A 9593-nucleotide genomic window follows, 5' to 3' on the forward strand; every position below is an offset into this window, starting at 1 on the left:
GGGAGTCTCTGGCAGGGGTTTAATTAAGGGAGCAGAGTGTGACATTTAGAGGGCCCAAAAGGTGTAATTACTCTTGATGAAAGGTGACATAAGGTGAAACAGGGGAGGAAAATGCCTTTAGACTGAAGGATGACACATTGGCATTTGTGATACTTTTTCAGGATGAAAAAAATCGTGTGGAAGGATGTTCCAAATCCAAGCAAGTGCTCCTGGGCCAGAGGACTAGATCCCAAAAAGGTAAAACACGAACTGCAGTTTTCTTGGATGTAGAAGTCCAGTGGTGAACAAAGCCTGTTCCTCTCTGTTATAAGTTATGGTTACTTACTTTAGCCTCAACTCCGAAATCGCACTACGGGAATCATCGTCATGCTTAGCTTTCCTGTTTCTGCTTCTCTTTCTAGGTCGACACCTTTGAGCACCTGTTCCGGCCTCCTGATGGTCTCCCAGCCTGGCCGCTGCTCCTGCCGTCCGAGAACATCTCCAAAGTGGTCATCGTGGATAAAGTTGATCTCTCAGCTCTGACTTCAGCTTTAATTCAAGCTCCTCATGTGTCATTGACCCCTGACCCAGCCTCAACCTCATCTAACCCGACCCATCCAGGGTTTCACTCAGAGGTCGACCAATCGACGAAGAGTAGAGCTCCTTCTTTTGTTCTTAGTATTGATGACTACACAGGTTCAAACCCAAGAACAGATCAGCTGACAGAGGAAGTCCAAGTCAACACTGACAGCTCCGCCCAGTCTACAGTCACATACGCCACCGTGCTGCTCTCGAATCCCACACAGGATCATCTCCACTACAAGGACGGTGGCGGCAGCAGCTCCAGTGATGAGGGCAACTTTTCCGCCAACAACTCAGATATTTCTGGATCATTCCCTGGCGGCCTGTGGGAGCTGGAGGACCCACGGCGCTCCTGCTCCTACAACTCTGTGGAGGAGCTTTCTGAAACATCAGAGCAGGAAGAAGAAGAGGAGGTGAGAGAGGAGAAGGAGTTGTATTATTTAGGAATGCACTATCCAGCCGAGGATGAGGACAGTGAGGAAGAGGAGGAGCAGAGAGAAGAGGAGACTAAGACCGAGCCGCAGACCGTGTCGTTTAACAGAGAGAACTCTTTGGTGGAATCACAACCTCTGCTCTGCCCCAAGGACGCGAGCGAGCTGAGCGAGTTGATGTCGACTCTAACGTGTGACTCATCTGTGCTCTACCTGCCTCAGTACAGGACTTCTCCAAGCACGAGGCAACTCACAGCTCAACCGCAAGACAGCAAAACCCCTGCTACGATTCTCAAACAGACTGCTTTGAAATGAAAATGTGCACCTTAAAATGCTTTTGTGTTGTTAATCAGCTCTGCTGATTCGATATGTTCCTGCAGACTAAAGTAAAAATACCTCGACGGGCTTGTGATTGCAAATTGATGTTCATCAATGCTGCTATTGTGTTCAGAAATACATCAGGAAGGCACAAGCCTCATTGACAGGCATTTATTTATTTATTCAGCGGGCTTTAAAGCTCACAGTCTACTGTGCCATACCGCCCCCTGCATCTTCTCCTGATGCAGGAGCAGTTGCTTTGAACACTGAACTCACATTTTAAATGGAGGTTTAATGTGCAGTCACTGCTCACAGCGAGTAGCTGGCCGACTGTGTAAGTCCAGGATTGATCATAAAGACAGAGACAACACAGGTGGTATACTTGTGGTTGAAACATCTCATTCATAAAGCGAATCTTCTATGTGATCATGTCTTAATGCATGATAAAAAAACATGGTAATGCTTGGTATGATCGCTCATGCTGTCATCGAATGTAGAAACAAGTTCTCTGTGATCTCTGCTGCATAAAGAGGTTCAAAGAGAGCAAGTAAACGCACACAAAGAAAGAGAGAAAGATAATCTCTCAAAGCACATTAGACTGTGAAATGAAGGAAAACCTGGGTGTCACATCAGAGATATTAATGTGACTAAACCAGTTTATGGTGTAAACAGATGTAATCTGTGAGGAACTTCAGGGGATTCTTTAAAAAAAAAAAAAAAAGATTTTACTGCACCAGCGTGGAGTTCATGCAACAGCATCTGCATGGACAAATTCACCCACAAACCCAAAGAGAGTCAATTTTTGGCCGTCTCTGTCCTGTGATGTGTTTGAGACTCTGTTACAGTCTGTGAGAAGTGTCATATCTATTTTCTTTGTGTTGTGCTGGTGACATAAAAGTCTGCTGTCTGGTGTAAGTAAGAAAAAAGAATGTATATTTAAAAAGAGAAATTTATAAAACGTTGAAATATTGTTGATGAAAATGTTTACTGAGATCTACTGTCTATTTTTCCATGGTGAAAATAAAGTGTCTATTGTGAACATGTGATTTGTCCTGGTTCAGTACTTTCACATTAGTCTTACAGCTAGTTATGATGGTTTGATATGAACAGACCTACATGAGAAACTAATTTGATGGTTGAGGGAAGTGTGCAGGAACACTTTCTGACCATAACAGAAGGTCAGACCCTTTAAAATTCATCAGTTTTTATAGAAAATGCTGCGTCACTTCAGAAGGAAGTATACATCCCCTGTTTGCATTAATTTTTTCCTTCTCTTCTGATGGAGAGCACTCATATAGAAGCATTAAAGGAAGACGATGAGGCTCATGCCCTACCACTTTTCAGATGTACAGATTTTGCTGTTATGACATAAGAAGCTATGAATATGTAAAGGCTATTTTCAAGGCTTTATACATTCAGGGTCTACTCTCTGCTTTTAACCCTCCAGCATGATTACTATCAACCAAATCATGTGATGTTAGGTTTGCAGGTTTGCAGAACTTAAACCTTTGTACTTTTGTACTTTTCTGATTGCTTATAGTATGTGAAAATTAACAACAACAACAACAAAAAAAAAAAAAAAAAAAAAAAAAGAGAAAAAATAATCTTAATATAGAACAGCCTACCACAAATGTTCATATATAAAATATATGTGAAATAAAATGTTTATTAAGTAAAATATACTTAGAAGCAGCTGTACATCAATTGATGTAATTACCCACATTCACTATGCTAATTTTTAGTATCCCTAAAATCTTTTTTACTGTGATGAACGTTAAAAACATAGTGTTAAATATTTTGTAGGTTCTAGTTTATGAACCTGTCATTGTAAAGGAGGCTTCTGTGACCTTTAGTTGTAATGGACAGTTTTCCAAACATGATTAAATTTCATCAAGGGAAGTTGGATGATGGTACAGACTCTTGAAATGGTCTTGTGTAAGAGAAGAAATAATCGTGCATTCATTCCTGCTATATTTATAGGAACCCGTACTTATTCACACCTGAATTGTTTAACAAGCTTATTATTTGTATGGATCAGCTGTACTTGTCTGCCATCTTGTGGCTGCATAAAGTTAATACCAGGCACCCTCAAAGGTATTTGATTTATATGGGCACTTTACTTTTCTGGAAATGGGAGTTACTTTGTTGTTTTGTTTTGATTTGGCTGTTTGAAAAAGATAATATTGACCCAATCTAAGAGTGATGATTTCTTTTACCGTGGGGATTAGCCTACTTGAAATACCAAGGGACCACTAGAGGTCAGTATAACAGAGGTCTGAGCAGAACATTGTGCCACATGAAAATTATTTGGTTGTAGGTAAACTTATTAAACAGTTCTTAAACTCTTGTAGAACCTTTGAGTAAAACAAATTAACTTTTATTTATGTTTATTTATTTATTTTTTTAATCAGTTTTTGTTTTTAACTATGTGTGTAGAGTAAGAGAGCCAACATTCAGTGCAGATAAACAGCACATATTTTTTTGTATATACAAAAAGTGTCACAATCTACCTTTGTTTGATTTTTTTCCCCTTGAAAAGATTCTTTAAAGACAACTGCACTAAACTTAACACAATTTTAATGTAACTTTTGTGTGCCTCAGAAAACGACTGTAAAACTATGCTCATCATTCAATATAAATGCATTTACAATTTGCTGCCACAGGGAGACAGGAAAGCAGCACTTCTTAAAATTTTCTGACAAGTTGTATCCTCAAAGGCCCTCTGCACTGGGTCTCCTCTGTTTTCCATAGAAGGACATGATGGTTGCTGGCTGACAGCACAGCAGCCCGATGCCAAGCTGAGGTTCAAAATGGTAAAAAGATAGACGGCAACACCACAGAGAGTGGAAAAAGTTGTGTTTAATGCCCCAGCTGAGGATTATATTTCCTTAACTGTGCTGAGAGGTTAATCTTCTGCGACTCACAGAATCCCAACCTGAAAAGCATTAAACACAAGTGTTTCCAATTGAGTCACAGACAAAATTACATCCTCTCTATGATCAAACAGATCCTGGATCAAAACCGAGGTCTCAGTGAGGAAGTTGTGTCTAGTCGAATGACCCAGATTTCCCCAGAAGCCCTGAGGTGGAAGTTCTTGGTACCTGCTTGCTTCCTGGTCTGAGCACCAGCAGCAGGGCTGTGAGATAAGACGGCCTGAAGGGGAAATGCTGCACATGTGAAAGTTCTTTGGTGCTCTGCTGATCTCTCAGCTGTGACAAATTAGGTTCTGTAAGAACACACTGAACATTAATGGAGAAAGGGAGAGGTGAGTGACCTTTACAGATAGATGTACTGAGTAAAGTTAGAAATTTAGCAATATTTAAAGCTTAAAAAAGTTCTTAGAAACTTTTTTTATAATCCTTTGAGACCATAATGATAGAGTGTTCTTAGCAGCTTGGCTTTTTGAAAGCAATTCAGCAGTGGGTTGGTATTCAAGTTAAGTATCTGGGAATGGTACAGCTTGTCTTCTTAATATTCAGCTTAATTCATTACTGGGAAAAGACTGATTGAAATCTAATCTTAAAAATAATCCATTCCAAATGTATTTATGATCTTTTACATTCATTATTCATGTCTTTGTTATATTGTATTGTATATTTTCTATATCCTCTCATCATTGTTCCTTGTTTTTCCAGGATCTATCCACCTGAAAAAAGGCAGCACACACACTTCTGACTCTATCTGTCTGGTATTATAACTGTCCTTAAGAACCAAGTATCATGACTCCTGACATATTTATTTCTGACTGAGATGCTGTTGTAGTCTTAAGCCACTGAACCACTTCTTGGCTGTGGAGGAAGAAGATAGGAGGTGGAAAAGGGGTTAAGAAACAGAAGAGGCAAAGAGTAGAAGGAGGAAATGCTGGTACTCAGCTTTTTTGAAGAGGTGATTTTATGTCCAATGATACAAACAGGCAGCGCTGGGGCAGGTCTGTAACCTTCAGACGAGCAGCTACGGCATACTATTCCATCATCTGTCATGTCAGCCATGTCTAATTATAGGTAGGGTCTGCAGGATTTTCCTAAAACATAAATGTCAACTTTTACAAGAATATCCCTGTCCCATTGTCACTTCTGGGCCTCCGTACATATGCGTCTGTCTGTTCTGCCTCAATCCCCTCCTCAACCTGTATGTGATGTCATGATTGTATCCATTGACTGTATCAGGACGTTTCTGGGCGGTTACGTCAGCCAATCTTAGCGCACGTGCGTTCGAAACTTTGAGCGTTGATTAGCGAGTGAGAAAAGCTATCCCGAGCGGCTACAGTAGTGAAACGAAACGCCGGACAAATAGAGCTATTTTCAATTGTTTCGGGCACTTGGAAAGCAGCATGGGGCGAAGAGCGACGTGACTTGGCTTTCTTCTTTGCAGGTATGTGTCGAATACGTGATTAACTTATGCTAACATGCAAAGTCAGGCGCCTCTCCAACGTAGGAATGTGATACTGCAGGTGGTTGCTAGGCTAGTGCGTGTATCCAGGTAGCTTCAGTTGGAGGCTGTGGTCGAGTAACGAAAGTTCATGCAGACCCTACCTTCACTATCTTAAAATATAACACAACTTACAGTATCTTAGATCAAAAACTGCCTATTGTATTTGGCTGCACACTTATTTCTACATTTATCCATTGAATAAAAAATGAACAGGGCCTCATGGGTTTGGCTTCTGTTGCCAAGTGGATACACACTCCCACCTTGGCTTCATTTATCAGCACTATCAGCTGACAGTGGCCAAAGATTTCCCTCTGCTTTAAACCACCAGGCGTGTGCCTGTGCATATTCTTAGTCATATACAATAAATCATCTTACATTTTACTACCATATAACCCTGCTGTGGGTGTTCATGTAGGAAAATGTATTGGTGCCATTCCTGCTTTGGGGTGCACAAGCAGGAAAAAGCACTTTTAATGATGGATCCGAAATTACCAATGTAACCAAGAAAGGACTGGGTGGGAATTCTGGTGCTAGGGGGGTTTTTGCCTAACAACGCCACCTTGGGACTCTCACCCAAAGAGTAACAACAGATATCCTTTTTTTTCTACTAACCCTCCAACAGAGGGTTTCCCCTTTAGGACACAGGTAAGTTTTCACAAATGAATACAAAGGCAAGTAGATTTGTTTAAAAAATATAGATACAGACTTTATTTTATTTCACAATAGAAAAATAGTTCTTTTAAAAATGGATTTATAATAAATTACAACAACAATAAATGTTATGTAGCAACAATCAGGTTACGTCTAGGACAAGAGACACCGAACGGTGCCCAACGGACTTGTCAAATCAAGCTAAAAAAAAAAAGAAAAGAAACACAACACCTCTAGTGGCAAATAGAAATGTGCTGTAACTCACAAAAAAAAACTCAAACAAAACAAAATGCCTGACTTTACAAAGTGCTGGACTCCTACGGTCCCCCCAACCCGGAGTGAACCCTAAATACTACCCAGCAGCATCTATGAACTGTGTCTGGCTTCACACTGTTACTGAGCGGCATCCTTCTTCACACTGTTACTGAGCGGCGTCCTTCTGCACACTGTTACTGAGCGGTGTCTTACTGCATTCTGTTACTGAGCAGCGTCTTTTTACAAACTGAGGGAAAAGAAAAGACAGAAACTTAACCCAAAACAGAAAGCCACAAAGGAACACAAATGCAACTTAGACAAAGCAGAACTCTACTAAACCCACAGCGAACGTAAGCTTGACCAAGGTAACTTAAAGCTAATGATCTTAACCAAGAATAACAAAACATAAGAAAAGGGACAGAGGAAGAAATAAGGCAAAAAAATCAAAGCAAAAGACAAGGCAACAGTGGCAAACTCGGCTGTCCGTAATCACAGCACGACACTCCAGGGTGCAGAAAAACTTAAAGTATAGTAATAAATCCCATAACTACTACTTTTAGAGACTAAAACTACCAAATGCACTTGCAAAAGATAAACTGAAAAATTCACAGAGCTTACTTTTATGTTGCTAAAATGTGAATGCAATATGCCTGTCAGTGATTACCTGAGGGGGGAAAACATCCATTAAAACTGAAACTAGTTAGAGGAATTAAAAGGATACAGATTTCTCATTTACCTTGGCAGTATAGTTTTAGCTATCATCATCTGTCATTTTAAAGAAAACCTGATCTCGGAGACGAGCCTCTGTGTGTAACTGTTCTGACATCACTCTTTCCCTGTTAATGGGAATCAGGAGAAAGATTTAGCAGCTTGACATTGCAAATCCTTCATTGATCGCCTGGCATTAATTTGTGCAGCAATCAGGAAAGGCTTTAGCTACTGCTGTCTATCCATGCTGGCTTTGAAGGCCTTAACATCTGGGTTAAAGGTCAGACTGCTGCAAGTTCACCACACAACTCCACAAAGACATGAGAGGGAAATCTGCCTTTGCTGGTTTGGAGTTGCATGTGTTGGCTGTGCTCCCTGTTTTAGTAAAACTCCTGAAAGAAAAAAAACCTGGCCTGGTTGTCAGGCATCACAGCACAAGTTGGATGGATTTGGCTTCCCTGGGAATGTAAAGCCTCTCTCTTTGCTTGTAATCTATAATCTCAGCTCGGCTGCAGCTCGGGGAAATCGATGTTGTAAAAATTCATGCAGAGATGGCAAGACACAGAGAGAGAAGAAAAGTGGGAAAGTAGAAGTACAAAGAGAGAGTGTGATGAAGCATCTGGAGCAGCAGGTGGAAGAATGTAGAGAAAGGGAGTACACAGGGCAGAGAGTTGGACAGGAGAAAAAAGCTTGTAGACAGAAGCTGAGCTGACCCCTGAGGCCCTCACATGGGGCCTGATCTGTGCTGGAGGCCCCTGAGAGGATTTGGGAAAAAATGCATGTTGTTCCCAGAGAGGGTTGTAAATATATGAGCTGTTTGATGCTTGTCCTCTGTTATCATCAAGAGCAGATTCTCCCTGTGCTGTTTCCAGGAATAGTGGAGAATTTTTTGAAAAGCAAATCTGGTAAAAGATGAAAGAAGACGGCAAAGAAAATATTATATTTCCGCTGATTTCTGGGTTGAGTTAAATTTCCAGTTTTTTGTTTGAACTTGCTCGATTCCCCTCTGATACGCAAAATAGCTGTCATTGAATAATCAGTCTTGTTTCAGACTTTTATTATTTATTACTTTTTTAAATTAAATCTCAGTAAAAGCTTTAACACCACTGAAACCTTTAGTAAGTGTTAGCATTGACATACTGTCATCAAAGTGGATTGACTTTTTAAAGGGATGGTATGTGAATTTTGAAGTGGTGAGTGGTGATAAGCTGTTGGGGTCTGAGAGCTTTAAAGAGACAGAAACAAGTTGAATGATATTGATACCAATGATGACATGCTGTCTACCGGGGACACAAGAGGACTAGTTTATAAACTCAAGCACAGAGGAGACGGCACAGGCAAGAGAGTTACTATTTACAGAGTTTTGTGTCCATAAATATGGCTAAATGAAGCAGTCTTAAAGCAAAGGACAATGCGGGAAAAAATCAAGTAAAAACTTGTACCATAGTGAATTAAAATTATCTAGATTTTGTGGTCGGGTTGCTGAGTCTGCAGTGGTAATTAGTCTCACAACTGTGCAGGTTCACTGGCCAGTTTCGCCATAAAAAGGGACTGGGATCCCTCATGGCTAATACAGAGGTGATTGATGCCCACTTGTACTAACCTGACACACCAGACGAACAGTTTCATATATCCACCACGGAAATATTTCACCAGTCCATCTGTGTAGCAGCTCTTCTGATTTGTTTTCAGAGGCGGGACTTTAAAAAAAATCTGCAGCTGGTGATTGGACGACCGTTCTGATTAACACTCTCACCACGGACCAATCCACATCAAGCCACAGTATGACGTAGCTTATGTGAGCCGATGCTACTAAGAAACAATAGATGAACAACTACTGAAACGACAGTAGTTGTACGAAAGTTGTACGAAAAACAGCTCTGAAAAAGGCGTTAGACGACAGCTTCCGTTTTTATAAATTTAACTTAAGAATCAAAGGAACGCTGACAAGTATGAAAGTCTGCTGACGTCACTTCTGCTCCCACAGCTCCCGCCTCTCTTCCCTGATTGGGCCGGTCAGAATTTAGCCGAGTGAAATCGTTGGTCATTGGAGCCTGGCAAGATGGACCTGCAGGAGTTCAGAAACTAAATCAGGCAGGTCCATCTGCTCTGCAAGGTTACACTTGTACAACTCCATCTGAGAATTTACCAAACTATCCCTTTAACGGTATTTATTATGGAGGTGAATTTTGTCTTGTTGTTTTTGTACCTGCCTACACTTTATTTTCCTGTAAGGTT

At 40.7% G+C, this 9593-nt stretch overlaps 1 protein-coding gene across 1 annotated transcript in view; it reads left to right on the plus strand.

The window, feature by feature from the left end:
- The window catches only part of lepr (leptin receptor), a 37560-nt gene extending 35264 nt beyond the window's left edge, over positions 1-2296 (plus strand). The window contains exons 21-22 of the mRNA XM_074668841.1: positions 162-237; positions 402-2296. Coding sequence (XP_074524942.1) covers positions 162-237; positions 402-1307 — 982 coding nt within the window. The 3' untranslated portion in view covers positions 1308-2296. The remainder of the gene's footprint in view (positions 1-161; positions 238-401) is intronic.
- Positions 2297-9593: the final 7297 nt, after the last annotated feature.

This window comes from Halichoeres trimaculatus, unplaced genomic scaffold (assembly GCF_033239565.1).
Source record: "Halichoeres trimaculatus isolate MK-OKI-2021-1 unplaced genomic scaffold, fHalTri1.1 fHalTri1_scaffold_4, whole genome shotgun sequence".
NCBI lineage: Eukaryota > Metazoa > Chordata > Actinopteri > Labriformes > Labridae > Halichoeres > Halichoeres trimaculatus.